This window comes from Tachypleus tridentatus, chromosome 1 (genome assembly GCF_004210375.1).
Source record: "Tachypleus tridentatus isolate NWPU-2018 chromosome 1, ASM421037v1, whole genome shotgun sequence".
NCBI classification, from domain to species: domain Eukaryota; kingdom Metazoa; phylum Arthropoda; class Merostomata; order Xiphosura; family Limulidae; genus Tachypleus; species Tachypleus tridentatus.
The window spans coordinates 68,462,387-68,484,281 of NC_134825.1; the positions used below are offsets into that span (position 1 = coordinate 68,462,387).

At 30.1% G+C, this 21,895-nt stretch overlaps 1 protein-coding gene and 1 pseudogene across 5 annotated transcripts in view; one reads left to right on the forward strand and one right to left on the reverse strand.

The window, feature by feature from the left end:
* The window catches only part of LOC143251214 (5'-AMP-activated protein kinase subunit beta-1-like), a 30,069-nt gene extending 17,470 nt beyond the window's left edge, over nt 1–12,599 (forward strand). For all 4 annotated transcript variants that reach the window (XM_076502661.1, XM_076502668.1, XM_076502681.1 and 1 more), the window contains 5 exons: nt 3,807–3,900; nt 6,032–6,149; nt 8,668–8,804; nt 9,492–9,560; nt 10,630–12,599. In XM_076502661.1, coding sequence (XP_076358776.1) covers nt 3,807–3,900; nt 6,032–6,149; nt 8,668–8,804; nt 9,492–9,560; nt 10,630–10,707 — 496 coding nt within the window. In that variant the 3' untranslated portion in view covers nt 10,708–12,599. The remainder of the gene's footprint in view (nt 1–3,806; nt 3,901–6,031; nt 6,150–8,667; nt 8,805–9,491; nt 9,561–10,629) is intronic.
* Nucleotides 12,600–14,395: 1,796 nt separating this feature from the next.
* Nucleotides 14,396–19,046, reverse strand: LOC143232504 (peroxiredoxin-5, mitochondrial-like; annotated as a pseudogene). The gene is made up of 6 exons (XR_013017564.1): nt 18,981–19,046; nt 17,592–17,725; nt 17,183–17,298; nt 16,155–16,193; nt 15,405–15,460; nt 14,396–14,734 (listed from the first exon to the last, which is right to left on the reverse strand). The product of XR_013017564.1 is annotated as a peroxiredoxin-5, mitochondrial-like (transcript).
* Between the last annotated feature and the right edge of the window lie 2,849 nt (nt 19,047–21,895).

Consider the following 21,895-nt stretch of genomic DNA (forward strand, 5'->3'; position numbering starts at 1 on the left):
GAACCTTCCACTGCAGGAGTAGAATATAGTATTTACGTTATGTGATTATGAACCACCTCTGTCTGTTTGTTGACTCCATAGGTTCAATATATTATTATCTTCATAAAACTGACCTGTTTTTCTGAATTTAAAGGGTGTCTTATGAAATGGCACCCTTCTTCATGAGTGTTCTCTATTTAATTTTTTTCATAATGCTTATAAACTGTACTCATTCTTTCTCACTCAGTTTTTCTTCTGTGAATTATTTTAGTTCTGGATCTTCCTAGGACTCTGCTTGTTTACATTTATTTTGTAATCTAGATTATTCACTTCTCACCCTGTGGCTTGTAGTGATATATTTTTGTGTTTTTTTTCACAGTTAGCAGTTCCCACCTTTTTTACAGTTTGGGTTTTCTGGCTTTAAGTATTTAAAAGGCAAATATACCTGAATTGTATTTTTTTTACATGAAAATAAATTTCAAACAGACACTTACCCCTGAAATGCCTTCTCTCCCTCCTCCCCAAAACCTAATTTTTATCACAACTAAAACTTTCATAGCTACCCTTTTGTGACACATATTGGAAGCTTTTGGAAAAACTAAGTACACCAATTCCACACCTTTTCCAATGCCCATATAATAACATAGTTGAAAAAGAAACAACCTGTTAGTAAGGTAAGATTTCCTTTTGGTGAATTAGTGCTTGGTTTTATTTATGACATTAGATTTTATAAAAGCTATTTTCACCAGACTTACTTCAATTTTTCCCATTAGTACAGAAGTAGGGCTAACTGACAGCTTCTGTATCACCCTTTTTAAAAATGGGAGTAATATTAACAACTCTACAATCATCAGACATTTATCTACTTTCTCTTGGCCTACTGTTATAAAAATTACAGAGGGGGGGCTTTTATTATGACGTTTAAAACCCTCAGTAAAACTTTGACCAGCCCTGTTCATTTATCTGTTTTTAATCTCTCAAGCTTTTCACTTACGTTCAAGAACCTATCATTTATATGGTTATCAAATGTAATATTTCCCATCAAATACTCAATCAGGAATATTGATAGTAATTACTTTTATAAGAACAGATGTATTAAAAACAGAAAAGAATAAATATTTAAGATCTTGCTCATTTCATTATCTACAACAAGCATCTTGCTGTCAGCATCTTTTAAGGGCCCAGTCTTTATTCTAACATTTTGCTTTCTTTTAATCCATTTAAAGTTCTTGCTGTTAGATTTAATGTTATGAGCCATCTATTTCACATAAATCCTTCAGATTTCACAGTTTTTTGTTTTGTAATCAAATTCCTTGTTTTCCTTTAATTCTATAAATCTTACAGCCTTTCTGCCAATTGTTTAAACTTATGGAATTTATCCATAATTTTCTTTTTAATGTTGTTAGTACTTCAGTTTGATTTATCTTCCCTCTTATCCCTTTTCTCTTTTTTAGGAACATGAATATCTTGGATTTAAAACAATTTATTTTTAAAAATTTCCCAAACTTGTCTCGCATCACCTTTTAACTCCTTATTCCATTTCGCTTGTGACAAACCTACTATCTTCACCAGAAAATATTCTTTATGAAAATTAAGAACTAAAATTATTTTCAGTTTTATCACAATGTGTAGCAAAGCATCAAACCTAATTAGCAATGATCACTTGTTCCTTACATTTGTTCTCAAATGTTCCTTACTTCAACTATATTCTCGTTAGTGATTAACAACAAATCTAAACATTTTCTCATTGGTTAGCTCTATGATCCTTTGGTATACAGTTATCCCATGCCATTCACAGGAGATAAGTTCTGAAAATTACTGCAAATGCTAAAACCATGAATACTATTAGTAAAAGACAATATATATAGGTTTCAAACATACAGAAATATGGTATGTACAGTAACAACATTTCATAATAAAAAATAATGTACAGTAATACACACTAAAACAACAAGTAGAGAATTGTAGTACAGTAATGTAAAATAAATATATTTTAAACTAAAATCCTTTAACTTAACTTGCTTGTAATAATGATGGAGAAGATAGTGATGATATTGACAGTAACGTTGAAGGTGATGAAAATGGCAAAGATGAAGTTGCTTGATGTTTTGGTATGTTTGAGGGTCATCTGGACAGCTTGAAGATGAGGTAGGACTGGCAGACAGGGTAGAGGTAGCAGAGGACTTGAGAGGGTCTGCACAAATACATGGTGGTTGAATAAAGACTGAGAACACATGGAATGCTGTGGTGTGTGGCACGAGAAGTGATTATACAACATGGTGCAAGTCTCACAATAGTTTTGGGGGTTGATTCTTGCTGAGAACACATAGAATGCTATAGTGTGTGGCATGAGAAGTGATTATGCAGCATGGTGCAAGTCTCACAGTAGTTTTGGGTGTTGATTCTTGCTGTATCATGAATACTTGAAATTGCAAATGATAAGGGATAACTATAGTAAAACCATTTTGTACCACTAAAAAATTTCTTTTAGTCACTACCAAACTCCATATAATATTCCATTTAGTGTGTCTAATATTAAACTCTTTGAGAAATATAAAATCATTATTGCTATGAGGACAGTCTTGATTGCAACTGTTAAATTAACTGGCTTATAACAAATGTCAGTAAAATATTTTTTACCCATGATAACCATGGTTGCAACCCTTACAGATTCAACCTCTTCACTACAGTTAATGTCTTCAGACCCAACAAGCTGTAGCTCATCCCTTATATAAAGAGCCACCCCACCCCTTTTAAAAAGTCTGTCATGATTAAACAACTTATAAACTAGGATTTCAAAATAACTCCTATTTCAGTGTTTGCACATCTAACCAGATTTCAGAAATTTCCTATTATTTTATTGTTTTCCATTTCGACTAGAACCTGCAATTCAAATTTTCCTTTTGAAATGTCTAATATTAGTATAATAAGTAGTTGAATTCTTTCATATATATATATATATAATATTACATTATTAAGTGGAGTCTGTCTTTAAGATATAATTTACCCTTATCCAGAAATTCATCCCACATTTTTAACTAGCCCATCCATTGCTATGATTATATCCCCAATAATCTTGCATTTAAGCCTTGGATCTTGATTAGGGGTTCATTACTACACCTAGCCTGTGGGGGAACTCTCAAAAGAACAACTTATCCATTTCTGTCCCTCTGAAAACAAATTGTTATAAATTTTTAAGTAGATCTTCTAACTTACATTTTCCAACGTTATTTACTCCTACAAGCAAATTTTGATCCACCTCTTCCTGCTGCAAATAACTTTCATCACCATATTTAATGAGAGAATCTCCCACTACGTAAACCTGTCATCTTATTCCTCACTGTATGCAGCCATAGATTAAAGTTTGTCACCTTAATTGTTATATCATTCTTATCACCCAAGCATTCTCATTTTCACTCTTCCCCAAAACAACCTTTACCCTAATTCTGTGTGATGTAGTCCAGCTCAAAAGTTTTGTAATTCTTGAAAAAGAAAAAGAAAAATTAGAACCTACTTAACAATCAGAGTTTGCAGGTTTACTTCTTATGTATACAAAGTGAGATTAAAATAATTTATCACCCTAGGAGTTATGTGGATATGTTTTAAATTATCAGTACTGATAAGTATCACCCAAAACTCAGTTTTCTCTTAATTTTTTGTAGAGCGAAAATTACTAATATTTTGTCAATTAAATTGTGAACTGAGTTTGTATTATGACTAAATATGTATAGTTTCTTTTAACTTGTAGTGAACTGTATAGTGCATTTATGCATTGACCTATGAATTATTTAAAATTTATTTGTAATTTTAAAACTGTTTGTCTACAGTCAGGACAACTTTGTTCTTATTTTGGATGTGCCAGAAGGTGAACATGAGTATAAGTATTTGGTTGATGGACACTGGCAACATGACCCAAAAGAGGTTAGATTTTGATATTTTTTATGGTATTATAACTTTTGTTACTCTTACAGCTCTTAACCCTATCAATGTGGATGAGTGGAAGCCACTCAGCTTGTAATCATGAAAGTATCCATGAGATTAATTACTTTATAATTTTTTTTATAATGTAAACGCATCTTTGCAAACTTTTGCAGATTATTAGTAAAGATTACAAGGCTTTCATACACAAAATATCAGATTTTTTTATTAAGATTTAAGATTTCTTGCATAATGTTTTTATCATGTTTTTTTTTTCTTTTTAAGTTTTGACTACGTAAAATGCAAAGTAATTTTGATTTTAAGATTAAAAATGCTTTTATGCATCAGAACATTTTCAAATTTTGCATACAAAATCTTTATAACTTCCAGATAATTATCAAATATTTTAAAGAAAAACTTTATATTTTATCTTTATTTTCAATACTGTATCTTTGTATGGATTGGGTCAATTTGACTGACTTCATAACCACCACAAAAAATTAGGAAATAAATAAAATTATGCTTTTTTCATTCTAGAATGACTACAGGTTATAACATGAAAATACAAATGTTTAATCTGAATAGCTTAGCTCTCATGACATCATATGTTTATTATTTTTATTATATTGACCTTTCAGTTATGCCTGGCTAAAATTACATAAATTGGAATGATGCAGTACACATACAGTTTACAAGTGACCTGTCTTGGCTGTGTTTTAGTGGACTAGTATTTTGAATAACACATTCACATTTCAGTTATAATACATTGTGTATGTACATACTTTATTATTATTATTTATAAATAAGTTTTTAATCAAGTTTTCTTAAAATGAAGTATTGCAAACAGAAATTTATATTTAGGATTGTGTTTGTAACATTTACTTTTAACTTAAGAAATTAACTAATGCTTAATACTAAAAGTTGAATTATAATCTACAAATTTGATACTGAATATTATTGGCATACATTCATAAAATAGTAATTCAATGAAATTTTGAACACATGTCAATACACGAGATGACACAAAACATTAGCTTGAGATTTTGTATGTTTCAGACCTAAATACGGTTTAATTACTAAGCTTGAAAAAATATAGTGGAATTCTGTGTTATTGAAAAAGTAATTTATGATTATTGGTTATTTCCAACTGTATATATAAAACTAAAAAAAAAGAATTGTTTCACATCCTCCATATATAAAATTTAAATAAGGTTTAGCAATCTACAGCAAGCAGCAAACAAGTACAAAGTTTGTAACTAAAAGAGATAATTATCTAGAGGTTTTAAAGATTTCCCATGGGAAATTTGAAAATTTTCTGATGCATAAAAGAATTTTTAATTTTAAAATCAAACATTACTTAAGAAATCTTAGAACAGCTAATGCTTACTGATAATATACAAAATTTCTTGAAGATATGCTTATTGATTTAAAGGTTATACCATGAAAACCATAACAAGTACAAACTGTTAGAAGGTTCGTCACTGGGAAGAAGCACATGCTAAAAGAGTTATTAACTTAATATATTTAATTAAAAGAGATTTCTTGAAAAATTCATCATAGAAAAATATTTTTCTAAGATGATAATTTTGTATATTTTTTTATGGGTCTTGATAAAATGGTCTTAAAAGCTGAAAGTAAAAATCTGGACTTAATTTTCTAATACATTACAATTTGATATTTTTGAAGATAGTTTCTTTGAGCTATCAGAAATAATAATATAGAATAAATACATAATGTTTTCTTAAGATTATTCTTTACATTGACTGGGAGTTAAGAGTGTGTATGTAATTCTGCACATATGTAATCATTTGATGCACATAATGGAAACTAATGTTTTAAATGGTTACAGTGCTCTATAGGAATTTACTTGGCTTTATTTGTAAATGTATTCTGTGCATGTATATATGACTGTTTTCACTATAAGTAAAAACATTTCCTATTATATTTATTTATTTAGGGCAAAATGACAGGCATAAATTGTAAAGGAAAATGTCCCTGATTATATGAAGCAGACATTATTGTTATTTCTGAGGCTTGTCTCACATCATAATGAGTAAAAATGAATTTATTATTTTTCACTAGAACTTATCTGAAAAACAGGCAAGGTTTAATTGTTTTGTTTTGATCCATATAGCCTAATGTTGATGACCCTAGTGGAGCCAAGAAGAACCTGATCAATGTCCAGAAACAGGATTTTGAAGTTTTTGAAGCTCTTGCCATGGATAGTGTAAACTCAGGAAGTGGTTCTCAAAGTAAGATTTAAAAGGACGTTTAAAAAAAGATGTGTGTCATATTCACAGTTAGATGAATAATTTGATGTCTATATATTTGTATCTAGCAATAATTATTTCCTTATGAAACCTGTTTTCATTGTGTTTGAAAAGTTTTACAGGTTTGATATTCACGTAATATTTTTCAAGTTTATTCTTTACGTTGGCTGGCAGGTTAAGAGTTTGTATTCAATTATGTAAAGAATATTGTGTAATCATTAGATGTATGTAATGAAAATTGATGTTTCACAAATATCTGAATGTGAAAGTCCATTTGAGATGTAGCCACATCAGTTGTGTGTATGAGTTTCTTCCTCTTCAGCAATTAGCTTGAAGTTGCCACTTTGTTCTTGGTCTAAATGGAAACTGTTTCAGTCATGGTTGTGCCTCATCACCACACTAGGAAGCCCCTTATCAAACTTGTACAGCAGAATATTTTCTCGATCTGCTGAGGCCACTGCATCTGCCTAATTATCCAGACTTACAGTGACTTGAACTTTAAACTTGGTCTAATAGATCTCTTGATTCTTCATTAGGTAGAATTGTCAGTGCAACTCAACCATAACTTTTTCTCAGTATTTTTGTTGTCCAAAAACAAGGCTGGACCATGTAAGCTCAAAATCAAATGTTGTACTGCCTGCTTATTAGTTCATTCTTCCCAAGCAGTTACTTGCCAGAAATGCTTCAAATAATAGTCCAAATATTACTTCACCTTTGAATGTCAAAAAAAAAGCTGCTTAGTTTCATTCACAAGAACCTGTAGGATTGGTTAAAGCCTCTCCTTTGAGTTTTATTGGCCAATGCCTGGCTGAGATATCACTAATTTTCAACATGAATATAAGGCTATAGACATATTCAGAATTGTTGGTGAATGGTTCAGAGCAACAGAGTTACAACTTGATATCAACAGCTTATTCTAAAGCTCTGCAAAACTCCACATTTCCTTGCAATGTGTGGTCACCCTGGTAGGATACCTTCTGGTTCAGAAAGTCTTACAACTACTACATGAATTGCAGTCTTTTTCCTGTTGGATCCCTCTGCCTCATCTCCCAGAGAAACAGCTTTAACTGGTGGAGAATGCACCATTGGCATATCCAGTCTTTTTCAGGGGATCATGGCCAATGCTGGAGTAATATTACTCTGGTTGTTAATGGCCTCGAAGTCCTTTAGAGACCACCCCACATGGTTTAGGAATCACTAGACACCATTTCATATCAACAATTTTCAATTCTCTGTGCTTCCATTGTGCCATGATTGATCCTCAGGGACGTTTTCAATGTACCATTCATTGTATATCAGATGTTAACTCAGCTGAGTGAGTTTAAGCTAATAAATAACCAAAGTGGTCATTATGTGTAACACAGAATGATAACAGTCTATTTATATCAATGACATAAGACACAGTGTACATACTTGCATTGGACAATAAATGGTCAACTTTCTTTGGAATCATAAATAGATCAGTAGATTTTCTTCTCTCAAGATTTCTTTCTATAAACCAACTCACTTAAGATATTTTGTAAGCTGTTTAAATCTAACATTTCTTACTTAACAGAAAACATCAGAATTACGCATGTAACTAGCTCTGCCGACATGACCAGTCATTCTCATTCAATAAAATCATAATCTTAAGACATCATCTGCTTTACCATTGGAGCACCCAGCTCTTTACAGTCCCATGGAATTTGAATAGATTCAGAATAATTTTGTAAATTAAAGTAGCTGATTACTTCATGTCAGTTACTGGGGTTTTTAACTAGATAGTATACAGGGGGGAATAGGAATCTTGTTGATCAAAACCCTGGAAGCATCCAATAAATATTAATGGGTCAGAAAATTTTATTTGTGCAGTTAATTCTGAGGACACATTTACTTAGATTATTTCTTTTAAACCATTACTAGTTTACTAGTACATTCAAATGGTTTAGAAGTTGATCAGAAACTGTAATAAAATGTTTTTCAGTGGAAGGAAGAAAGGTACATAGTTTACCATTTTTAACTGTAAAAGAAAGAGGTAAAATATAAGCAGTAGAAATATAAATATTTATTAATTGTTTCACAATAAAATAACTTGTTTTAAATGAATTTGTAAGCTAACATTCATGTGCTTCAACACTTTTTGTGCTTGATATGTGTAATGTATTTTATAAATAAATATATATATATATATATACTCACCCTAGCTTTGAACTAGAAATCTGTCAGATACTAAATGAGTGCCCTCTCATCTGAAATAAATGGTTAACCCACCAAATCCTGCTGGTAAATATCTTCATAACAACCCAAATTACTGTGTTGCTCTTTTTACAAATAATTACCATTCTTTGAGTTGTCAGTGATAGACTTCTGCTAACTGTATATTGAAGAGATACAAAACAAAATACAGTGATTTTAGAATGAAGTGGATAAAACAGATCTATGTTTTTTGTAACATATGGGAGGGCAGTATCAAAACAGTATATTTCTGATCTTAAATATTCTTTGTGTTCTGTACATATAGAAGACATGGCTGGAACTCCACCTGGCGAGTATTGTCAAGAAATTCCTCAGAGGAATCCATATGATAAGTCAGCAGGACCTCCAATTCTTCCTCCTCATCTTCTTCAAGTGATCCTAAACAAAGATATTTCACTTTCGGTTTGTTCTCTTTTATTACTCTTTTTAAGTGTAATTCAAGAAAACATTATCCATGTGGAAATTGCTTAATTTCATAAATTTTTACTAGTTGTATCTCTTGTACATTACTACAACTTATGCTTTCTTTATCTTGAAGTTTTCAAGGCATTAATTCTTGTACTAACTGGTGTAATAAATATTTTCTTCAAAGCTTTTCTTAAACTTTGGATTTCGTTAATTTTAACTTGATTTTTAGTGTGCAGTGGAAATTCATTGTTGAGCTAATTGATAGGCATTTTCTTGCCTACCTTCTGGATCATTGTGTATATTTGGATAGTTAATATTTGAATGTTAACACAGGCATTAAGAACACTAAATGCTTTTAAAGAATTATTTTGAATATATGTGCAGTTTTGTTTATTTAGGATAACTTTGGATCTTAACTCAAAGTTGCATTGAACAGTTTAGTTTACCTAAATGTGTATGTAGGTTGATATCAGATCAATTTTAACAACTCAACTGAACTTGTTAGCAGCACCTATCAGTTGCTTAACTCAAATGTATTTTAATCATAAATATTCTTTGGATGGAATAGTAATTCCACAATAAATCCAGCATCAGTTAATTTCTAATTTGTTTCATTTTGAATAACTGTGACTGATGTGCTTACTAGTTTAGTCATATCTATTTTGTTATCCTTTCTGTCAGTGTGAACCAACTCTGCTTCCTGAACCCAACCATGTTATGTTAAACCATCTGTATGCTCTCTCCATCAAGGTGAAAAATCGTTATTTTTTTTTTTTTTTTTATCATTATACTAACTTAAGTTGTTTAATGTATTAAATCTCTCGGAGTGCATTTAGCTGGTTATATGAATGCTACAGAATGTTTTTCTTGGGTAAATGTATGTTGTTTATGAAACCACTCTTTAAATTAATTTCAAGGTGAATAGGTGATTTTATTTGAAGGCTTTAAGATATATACACTGGACAGCTTGAAACCTACCTCCTTGTTGGATTAATGATTGTCCTACTAGTCCAGTAATTCCTCACTTCTGGGGGAATGTCTCAGAATAGCCTTGTAATAAATGGTCACTAAAATTTTAAAGTGGATAAAAGAGGTAATAAAATGCTGATAATACTGGGGAGGGGTGCAAGAAAAAAAATGATTATACTTGAAGAAGGGAACAACAGGTTGGGAATCACTGAACAAAACACTCATCAAAGCATATTTCCAACCACTTTAAAGAGGCTTCCTCTAAGTAGAATAAATAATTGTTCCAAAAAGTTATGGTGTGCTCATTTATTTTCTTTATTAACAACAACAAAAAATTAATGTAGAGTTAAAGAGAGGAATTTTCATTGTGACAGAGTAATGTCAGTTTAAACTTTAAATTTCTGTTATTTCCAGTGAGTGATCAATAGTTTTTGTTTATTGTGTCAAATTTAATGGGAAAATTAGTAATTTTTTATTAATAAATAGTGCGTAATATAAACTATCTGAACATGGACAGAAAAAATACATAATTAATCATAGATCTTTAAGTTTTTCCTGTTCTTATTTCTTCCCAGTATTAAAGGTTGTAGTACATTTCCTGTTTTACTTGTGATTATTCTCTCATTAATAACACAGAAAGAAATGTCTATAGGAAATGAAAAACAAATAAAACTAAAAAAAATTCTCAAACACAATATTATAATTTAACATAAAAGTAAAATATATAAGAAACAAGAAGACAACCTTTTCTAACTTTCCTAATATATTTAAAAGCATCAGGAAGCAAACACATCTTGATGTTCTAAAGAAAGCACTGTTCTAGTTGTTAAATATCTGTTAATTTTGACAGGATGGAGTAATGGTTCTCAGTGCTACACACAGGTATCGGAAGAAGTATGTTACCACCTTGTTGTACAAACCTATCTGAAGACTGAAGTTGGTAGTAGTCATTCATGTTGTACTTGCATGTATTCATGTATGAGAAATTAACATAGGATTCATGTTTAACATTTTCATGTGGATATTATTAGTTATCAAGAGATACAGAAAAATATACAAGATCATGTGAAGTTTTGCTTGGCACAGTGTTTGGGGTTGATCTAATTAATCCACACTACAGATTTTATTAAATTTGGACTAAAGAATAATACAGTTAAATTTTCTTTGGCTGTCATATAAATTTTAGTTTCTTGATTCAACTTATCCTTTGTGTATGTATTTTTACTGGTAATTCATAATTTGTTATTTCTACATATTTTGTTTTCAAACAAAGTTCATAGTATTACTTTGTCAGAACTTTTTTTCAGTGATATATAAATGAACAGCTTGCTGTTTAGAAATTACAGTTTTTCTAATACAAGTAACTTGACATTCCTCTTGGGTATAAGATTTTTGTTTCTGAAGATTGAGTTTAACTTTTTAAATATAACATTCAGTGTTGAATAACGAAATAAATTTGTAAGTCAAATGAAAGTTTTATTACTACACAAATATCTACTGATAAAAGTATATATGAAACACTTATTTAACTTGTTTAATTTTCATATAAATGTTAAAATAATTTAGTATCATTTATTCTAGCTTTTGAGTCATTATTTTAGTATATAAACAACCCTTTTAAACTTCTGCTTAAAACCAACTTGCTGAAGCCTTGTTTATCATGTTGCCTCTTTCTGTAGTTTCCTTGTCAACTATGTTTACTTGGCTTTTATCTAATTTGACTTAATATAATATATACATTTCATTTGTAAACTCCATTTTGGATTCCAAGTGGTTTTTCTTCAACAGATGATTCTCACATTTGGACAATTTTTTAATAGGCTCATATTTATAACAGTGTGCTAGAATGTCATAATACACTAAATGGGTGTATTTATTTACAGTTACTGAACTTCAAGTTCCATCATATGTTTAGACTCAGGTGTAAACATTTTTAATGATCTAGGACTACGAATATTTAGACATTATTCCTTATTGTTCTTCTTGCTCCTCTTGTCTATCCCTTTATACTTTAATATTGTCAAGTGACCTTTGTGCATTTGTTAATGAATGTCCATATAGGTTAGATGATTTTAAACCTGATACTGAAAAGCTGAGCCAAGCTGACCTTATGAATTACAACAGAACCAGAGAAATTGAAAGTGATGATTGTTTTTGTGTTCATACTCCAGATTTCTGGATTTCATGATTTTTTTAGATTATTATGTATTCAAAATGCAGTCATTTTAGTTTTGAAGACTTTTTTTGTATAAAGACAAATACATATTTTCAATATATAGTAATTGAGTAATTTTATAGATTGTTTTGTATTCAGAATTGTAGAATGTGTGATTTCATACATTGGTAAAATCAGTATTCTATTCATATGGTTTCATACATTAATACTATATGTAATCAAGTTGAGGTAATCATGCAGTTCTTTAACCATTGTCCATAACAATTTTTATCAATATTTTATATTCCCATCAAAATATGAAAATCAAGACGTTCATAGTAATTACTTCTTTTATCCTATACAATATAACAAATGAGGCTACACAGATATTTTAAAAACTAGGGAAGGTTTAGCAAAAATGATAAATGATGGTATAAAGGAGTTTTAAACTTATAAAACCTCTTCTTCCATGAAATAATTTGTTGCACAGAGCAAGAGTGTCTAGTAAATATATGTAACATTTAATTGTATTTGGATATTTAACATTGTTAATAAATATAACATACAACAACTGTCACACTTTAGACAAAGTGTATGTTCTTCTATACAGAAGCTTGTGAATCTTGTAATAGATACCTTTTATTAAATATTGAGCTGGAAACATTCATAACTGGCATTTGCATCATTTCAAAAAAAGTAAAAGTAATGACAAAAACTTCTGTTAGGTTTAAAATATATAGAACATTTAGTTGTCTAATAGGTTGTGTGTATTCAAATTTTATCAGGTCTCTTATTATAAATAATTGTAGTATTATGAACTGAATGTATTAAGATGTGATCATAAATTTAAATAGACTATATTAACAACTGTTAATAGTTTTACCAGTGGTGTCTCACTCTGAAAACCAGTTTAGAATGGTGGAGAAAATATTTTAGTACAATAAGACTTCTAATTCACCAAATAATGGTATTTTACTGACTTGCAGTTCAAATTAATTTGAAAGTAGTGATGGTTTCATGTATCAATACAGTGGAACCCCTCTGAAACAGCCACCTTTGGGACTGAGACTAACTGGCCTCATTAGAGGGGGTTCTACTGTACATAATTAGGGATTATGTAAACAAAAAAAGGGACTGTGATTGAATGACCGCTTTCAAGGGGTGACTGAATCTGAGGGGTGGCTGCTTAGAGGGGTTCCACTGTAGTTTCACAACTGGGGAGATAACCCAAGTTCAGTTAATCAACAGTTCAAGATATTAGGTTTAAATTATAGATGTATAATAAGAGAGAATATAGTAGAAATTATTTTATCTTCTTCCTGATGTTTACTAGGTTAACTTACTGTTACCCACTTGCCTGTCTTCATTAGGTTTATTCTGAGCTATTTATCTTCATTGTTATCTATGCTGTTTGAAACTATTCAACTAATTTGATTGGCTTATTCAGTTACTTGTGTGCCTGTATCATGTCTCTTCTTTTGTATGCATTTAGAATTATAACTCCTTTACAGTTTGGGAAATATATATAAAATATGGAAAGTAAATAATTTTCTCTTAATTTTTGGGGCTAATAATTAACTACATATAATTTATATTCTAGTTATTTGTAAATATTCATCATTAAAACAGTTTCAGTAAGCTTGACTAGAGTTTTGATATATAATCTGTTTAGATTATATAAAAAAATGCATTAATAATAATGTTAATTGTGTCAGGTGACCATTAAGTACAAGTTTCATCTCAAAAGATAATTGTTAATAATTGAAATTTTCTGAACACATTATACAAGTAGTAATGTTATAGGAAATATAACAGTGGTGACTTTTATTAAGGTTAACAGTTATATTTTTAATCTGTTTGTATCAAACCTTTGATATGTAAATTGATGGAAATATGCAAGAAAATGACAATGTAGCATTTATTAAAATTGAGTGCTAGTAGATACAAGAATTTCTGCCTTGCTTTGTTACAGAATAACTACTATACTTAAGTGTTTTGTTTTTTTTAAGTTAGCTACAAAATTTCATGTAAAATTGTGTCGGTGCTCAGGTTGAAATAGGTCATTCTATAACCTATTGATTAGAATGTTTTCTTTTGTTCTTCAGTTAATAATGAAAATGTTTAGAAATACTGATAGTCATGTAGCTTAACTTAATAGCTACCTCCTTATCAGATCCTCTCTTTAAATTTATATGCATAAGCATTACTTTATCAGTAAATAAAAAAAAATAAGTTACCGAGATCATTTGTAATTTTCTCAGTGTAACAAATTTTTTACATTATTTTAAATGTTCTCTATAGGAGATGCATATCTAATGTTCCACTAAATAATGCATAATAAAGAGAAAAATATCTCATCAGTGTTATAAATTTTTACATTCTTCCCTTACATGTACAAACAAACCTTATGGAAAAGAAATTTTCTTTATTAATCAAATTTTAAAAAAGATTAAAAGTGAAGGATTGGATTCATTTTTTAAGGGAAAAAACTAAATATTGAATATTTTTATTTGTAAATATACTACAACAAAAATGTATTTAAGTATATTTTTTTGTTAGACTTATCAGTAATCTTTTAAAACATACTGATATTTATAAACAGAAACGTTATTACAAAGAGAAAAAATTAACACTAGATTTACCAAAACTTGGAGTACAATATTACAAGATATATTTATGACCATGTTTCATCTATTAGAGTTGATTTATAATGTCATCTGCCAGGGAACATGTCAGTCCAGTACCATCAGGTTCTACATTCAGATGTTTGACAATACCATTTTCAATGACCATAGAATATCTTTTTAAGAAAAAAAAGTTATATTTGTATTGAAAATAATTTTTTTTGTGTCACTTTGATCTAGGAGTACATTAATAAAGCTTTATTAGAAGTTAACATTAAAGAATTGATATGGCATATTTTCAGTAGAACAACTTACATGCCATTCGTTTCTACATTAATTTGTAAAGTAATAAACTCTTAAATAAATTTAATGACAAAAGTGTTGTTAAAACTGTAGTGTATAATGTGATTAGAAATTAGTTATGTTACATTTTTCTGAATGTGTAGAGTATAGTGGAAGGATGAAGTAGCAATTTGTTCATAACTTTACTGCCAAAGTCCTTTCTGCTCTAGACAAATGTTTTTCATCCAAAAAGAACTACTAGTCTTAATGAAATTGCAATGGTAAAACATTTTTCTAACTTTAATTGAAAAGGGGTGAGTGGGGTTGGTTATTCATTTGTACAAACAGTCAAGTTATTCAAGTTATATTAATCACAAAGATTGAAAGACTGATTTTAGTATTACGATAGACCATGATTAAAAAAAAAGTTCAAAATACAAAAGAATGATTATAATAAGATAGTGTAATTAACCACCATGTTTAATTATATCAAAATGCAGTTTCATATCAAATAACTGATTAACTTCCACTAGTTATAACAGTAGTAAGAACTGTCACAATTACCTTTTAGAACGAATATTCCCCAATGGACCACTTAAATCCACTTCCATTTCAACAGCCTACATTAAGGGTAACAAAAAATTAAACTATGCTTTGAGTTATACAGATTCATATCACTGATTTTTATATTACACTGAAGCTTTAGCTGTTTCAGGAAATTAAATATCATTAGGCCCAAATACATTTTCAAGATACTTCAAAAATAAAATGAAAAACAAAGTTGAATTCAAACCAGAGATCTATTTCAGATTCACGAATTTTAGAACCAGCTTAGCACAATTTTTAGTTATTTAATTTCTTTATATCAAAAAAGTAATGAAGTATTTAAAATACAAAGATTTTAGGACAAATATAAGGAATGTTTTTTTATTCATCTTAAAAAATAGTTAATATTGTATAACTGTTTAACAAAGTTTTCAGAAATATAGGACAGATTAACAGTATTAACTCTGTGTTTCATATATTGGACATTTACATTTTAACTATTTTATCCATTTACAAGTTATGGCTTTAATATATTAATCTTAACGGTGAACAAAGATGTGATTTACAGTGTTGGACATTATTCGCAAAATACCCTAAAAGAAAAGTATTTGAACTAAGTTTTTAAAATTTGATATTTAAAACTTCCACACACAAATTATAGTTTAGCTTTAAAAATAAATCATTTGCATATTTCCAAGTGTATAATTCATTCAATAAAATTGAGGCTTTGCTAGTACACTGTTCCAATAAGTGTTTTTCTCTTCTTACCTTAGTAAATTCTGCAGCTGGGTCAGCTAGCATACGAACCTGTGGAGATACAAAAATGAAACTACTTTAGAAAACTGTGACATGTTTTGATACTATTAATATCCAATTGTTAGAGCAGAACAATTTAATCAATATGATGGATTAATCCTAGCAGAGATTTACATCTATTTATTGTCCTGTAAACTAACTGATTAATCAGAATTACAGTTAAATAAATTATCACAAAAATAAAAAAAAACTAATCAAAATTAAGGCTTCCAATTATTATTGTTTCAACTATTCAAGTAATTGAAACGTCACTGACATTGTTAAACAAAGTTACATAACAAGCCACTTGTGCCCTGCCTCATTTTAGGCAGTTTATTTATTTATTTATTTTTACTCAAATTTGTTTAAATATTTCAGTTTGAGGATATCGGGTTTGATCCATAACACCAAGGAACGTGCCTATTTCTTTTTTTTTTTTATGGCAATCCTACTAAAGCCATATGCCACTGTCTGGCAGTACCCACTGACAATTCTTTCTTGAATGTCAATCAGAAGAAAGGCAATTGACTGAGATCACCTGCCACCAACTTTCTGCATTCACCATGGTGCTAATATATTACCGAGTATCACTGATAACTCATCTCTACAAACCTGTGGCAACATTAGTTTTGTTTGGTGCATCAATAGTACAAGTTAGATTAAAAACTGAGAAGACCACAACACACCACATATGGTTTCTTTAGATCAATTTCAACATAATGTACCTTCAAATAAATGAGCAATAAATGCACAGACTAAGAATGATACACATGTTCATAACTTTTAGGATATAAAAACATAACCACAGAGAACAAAAAATAAAACAAAAAATTTCCAGACTAGGTTCTAATTTATAAGTGATTGACCAATGAGTTTGTCATTTATTGTAAATATAAATAAAGTGTATGTGGAATAAAGTGCACAACGTCTTTGTTGGGCAAATAATTTTTTAAAATACAAGACTGATTTCTTTTGCACTGAAAAATGTAAAATGCAGTTACTTTGTTGTCAGTTTGATGGTTTTTACCCCATGCCTCCATGACAAATGGATCATTGACTGATACACAGGCAACAACTTGAGCTTTTCAAACTTTTCAACATAATCTGGAAGATGAGTCTGAAAAAAAAATCAACATACTTAAGGACTTTTACTTATAAAAAGAACTTTGGTTTAGCTTTAATATACTAATGGCAAAATTATGTTTTCTTAATTGTCTAAATAAATGTAACAAACTAGCAATGGAAACATTTTAGTTATGAAAAGGTTAACTTGTATACTTGATGTTTGATAGATAACTTTAAAATGACACAATAGCAACTCACTTTGTAAATTTAACATTGATTACTGTTAAGTGAAAAATGCTATAAAACAAAATTACTAACTACTCCATAAAGAATTAAAGAGTTGACCTTAGAACATCCTGGTGTGAAAGCACCTGGTACAGCAAACAACACTCCTTTTTTTCCAGCAAAAGTTCTGCTATGTTGACTTTGTTGTCAGGGGTGTTTTCACATAAGCAGATGCTTGGTAATTTATCCCCCACCTTTTGAAAACAATGTTAAGATTCAGATGTTATGAGCTTCTATGGACCATTAAGGTTGTTTATATTGTTTGATTTTAAATTACCCAAAAAAGTTAACATGCATTATTTTTTATGGAATGTTATTACCAGTAGGCTTTATATACTCAAATTTGACAGTGAAAATACAAATTGTGTATTTATAGAGGTATAACAAATGTAGTCACAACCACATTTGCATGGAACAAGTTAGAAAAACAAAAACACTAAAACAAAGGAGTATGACAAGATGGGGAACTTGTTTATAGATATATTGATATTTTTCTTGTAATTGTGTTAGCAGGGAATGGCAACTTGTCCATTTACTTGGCTTACTTTCTCACTTTAGCACAGTAGACATGGTAGCTTGCAGTATATTATAAAATGCTGATTTAGCACCACTTGCTTGATGATTTATGCAAACGAGTTAGGCCTGGCATGGCCAAGCGCGTAAGGCGTGCGACTCGTAATCCGAGGGTCGCAGGTTCGCGGCCGCGTCGCGCTAAACATGCTCGCCCTCCCAGCCGTGGGGGTGTATAATGTTACGGTCAATCCCACTATTCGTTGGTAAAAGAGTAGCCCAAGAGTTGGCGGTGGGTGGTGATGACTAGCTGCCTTCCCTCTAGTCTTACACTGCTAAATTAGGGACGGCTAGCACAGATAGCCCTCGAGTAGCTTTGTGCGAAATTCCAAAAACAAACAAACAAAGCAAACGAGTCATGTGATAGTATTTGACCGGGGATCTTTTAGGTTTGATCATTTGTATAAGACATTAGGTGTAAAACTTAGTATTGTTTGGCCTAAATGTGATCAGAAGGACAAGTATATGATTTTCTAATAAATTTATTATTGCAACCACAAATGGCAGTAACCAATAAAAGTTTTAACACTGCATGAGAAGTGGAATGTGTTTGTGGACAAGTCCATGGCCATTTACTAAAATTATTGTATAACTCTCATGCAGTCAACTCTCGTCATTGGATATGTCTCACTTTAGATTTTCACATAATTATTGAAGTTCCAAGTAAAAATAAATACTGTTTAAGTAGTTTTAAAAATTATACTTGCATTAATGAAGGTATATTCATTGTAGATTCATAATAACAAAAACTACTCTACAATGTGTTTACTTCAAACTTTATAAAGTTTTTAAAAAAAAGTATGTATATATATATACATTGTTTATTTATGATGCAGCTTCTTTTGATACAAGTTTTTATTTTAATAAAAGCCTACAAACCTGATTGATAAAACTAAATTTGTAGGTCATGTAAATATATTCTTGCCAATGAATGATGGCAGACATTTGCAGTTCATTCACATTCTTTAATGCAAGTAAGGAACATTAGTCACAAACAGTTACCAAACACATAATAAAAAAGAAACTGATGATTTGTTAGAACAATCCTGAGATATCATTGAATAAGTCTCAAACAGGAAGAAGCATTACAAAAGTTCAACTCATTTTGAGTTGTGAACCACCTACAACAGTGTCTGCCATTAAGTTACATAGCTTTTTAAAACAATGGTACTCTATCTACAGTTTTAAATCTATGTAGCAGTTAGGAAGCATTTATGTAGACCTCTTTGTTAGGTTTGAAAAAAAATAATCAACTAATATTAAAATATTAATTACATCAAACTCTCCCAAAAACTAGTGGCTTTCTTCTGTACTCCATACAATTCCGTTTATTTGCTCCTTCCAAACATAATAAACACCATTTTGTATTTGGGAAATCTCAGCTAGTAAAGGTTTGTTGCTTGTTAGTAATGTTTGTGGAATCGTAACGTCTATGAAAGTATGTAACTTCATCTTTCTCTTATTATTACTACTACTTAATTTGTTTAAACAACCAATACTACTTGAAAGTTTTCTTAAGAAGCAGAAGGTATAGCACATCACTTCTTTTTTTCATGATCTAATCTTGTAATTCAGGTTCTTAAAACACTTACCTCCTAAATAATAAAAATCCTTACACTGAGAATGAACGAATCTATTATATACTCTACGTAATTGTATATTCTAGTAACATAAGATCAAGGACAAATGCCAAGCCAAACAGCTGGAGAGTTATAGTAGATTTATGACAAGCACGTATTAAAGAGAACTACTTCTAATTAAGATGTGCATAACAAACAGTATCCTAGTCCTTGCATTCTTTTATGCAGTGGTCAAAAACAACAAAAATTTAGACTTGGTATTAGATAATATATTCGTGAGTACGCTATATTAACTGCAACATTGCCTGTCACTCACAGATTTTAAACGTGCGTTCTCTTATTTCATTGTTTCCAGAATATAGCAGAAAGAAACTGAAGGACTTTATTCTACTAAACCCCCGAATAATATTGCAAACTTCATCAAAAGCACTCCTTGCCCTTAATTTATTGACAAAGTACTGTTCTTATAGATAAACTTTCCATCCTTAGAATCATCCTAGTACCAATACTATTACTAGTTGTAATGTTGTTATTAATTACTATTAAATATAAATACTAATCAGAATATTATATTAGGAATTAAGATCAAGCATAAGATTTCAAATTTAACTTTCATAATCTATTTATATATGCTAGTAACGGAAAGTAGTGACAACTAGTTTACAATCGTTGCCGTAGTTACTGCACGATCACCCAAATTAATTGTTAATTAATCAATCTTTTAATTGCAATTATTAACACTGCATACTAAGTAATGTTTACTCCTACATTGTAGAATACCATGCACAGTTTTGATATTTTTACCTAAGAAAATATAGACTTTTATTAGTAAGAATGGTATTTTGGATTGGTAATATTACTGTCAATTCCACTTTTTGGCAGTAAAATATGCAAATAAAATCCAAATAAATATAATCTTTATCGGCATTTTCTTCACGTACAATGTATCAATACCAACTAAACCTTAATATATACGTGAATATATTTTTTTTACCAACTAAATCCGGATTATAAATACTACAAAACTGCAGTTACCTTATCTTATATAACATCTGCATTATGCAACCAAATTGCCTTTTGCCGGTTCCAGTGCAATAGCGCCCCCTGTTACACAATCTTAAGAAGGAAGCAATAACGATATAAGGAAGTACTTCCTTTAAAATCTTTAACACCACTTATGAGTCAGAAAATTCAAATCTCAAACACACTTTTCAGTTCTGAGTAAGTAATTACTTATGATATAGTGAATTATATTATTTCGACATGATTTCAAAATTTTACTCGGAATATTCTGGTAGTCAAAAAAAGGCCGAGATCACAAAATTTCTTTATTTACTGATAACGAAAAATCCTTCTGAATATACACCTAAAAGTTATACAGATTGTTGAATAGCGTATATATATCAATATGTACATATATTGTAGACACCTTCAGCCTAAACATTACAAAAACGAGGAGGGGAAGGCTCGTAGTTATTAAATCTGCAGGAATAGCTGAATATAAACTTAAGATCTTTTGTATCGTCTCCTAGTGTATCAGCGAGGATTTGTAAGCTTATAACGCTAAATATCGGGTATAGATAATCGTATTGGGTACAGTATAAATAGCCCACAGGCTTCTACACATAACGTTTCAAAGAGAGTTCTAATTGGTGAGATCAAAAACCAATATATATTGTGCAACACACGATGAGCATGCTAATGCTATGGGAGTCTGAAGACATGCTTCCCAGAAAACTTGTGAAAATATCTGCTATGAGGTTCAATCTAGAAGTAATACTGAACGAAGCATGGCTTAAATAATTGCATAGCTGTTAACGTAAAATCCACAAACATCCAATGAAAAGTCGCCAAGATTTAAATTAGTGTAAATATGTAGGTTTTATTATAGTAAAGTACTGTACTGTCTACATGCAGAGTTATTAATTGTTCAGTTACATCACTGTTTTATACATATCAGTACAACAATAACATATATGTTATTTCAATCACAGATTGTGAACTAATGAAATCATATATTAACATGCTCTGATCTTCTGGAATGTTTCTCCATGAATGACTTGCATACAATATCATTGTTGATAGTAGCGATAAAATAATTATGTATTAATGCTGTAGCACTCAGTCATTTTTCGGTTTGTGTACACCTCGTAATTATTCAACCGGTGGAGCAGATGCTGAACATTCATATGAATATAAACTTCGTGAAAATGT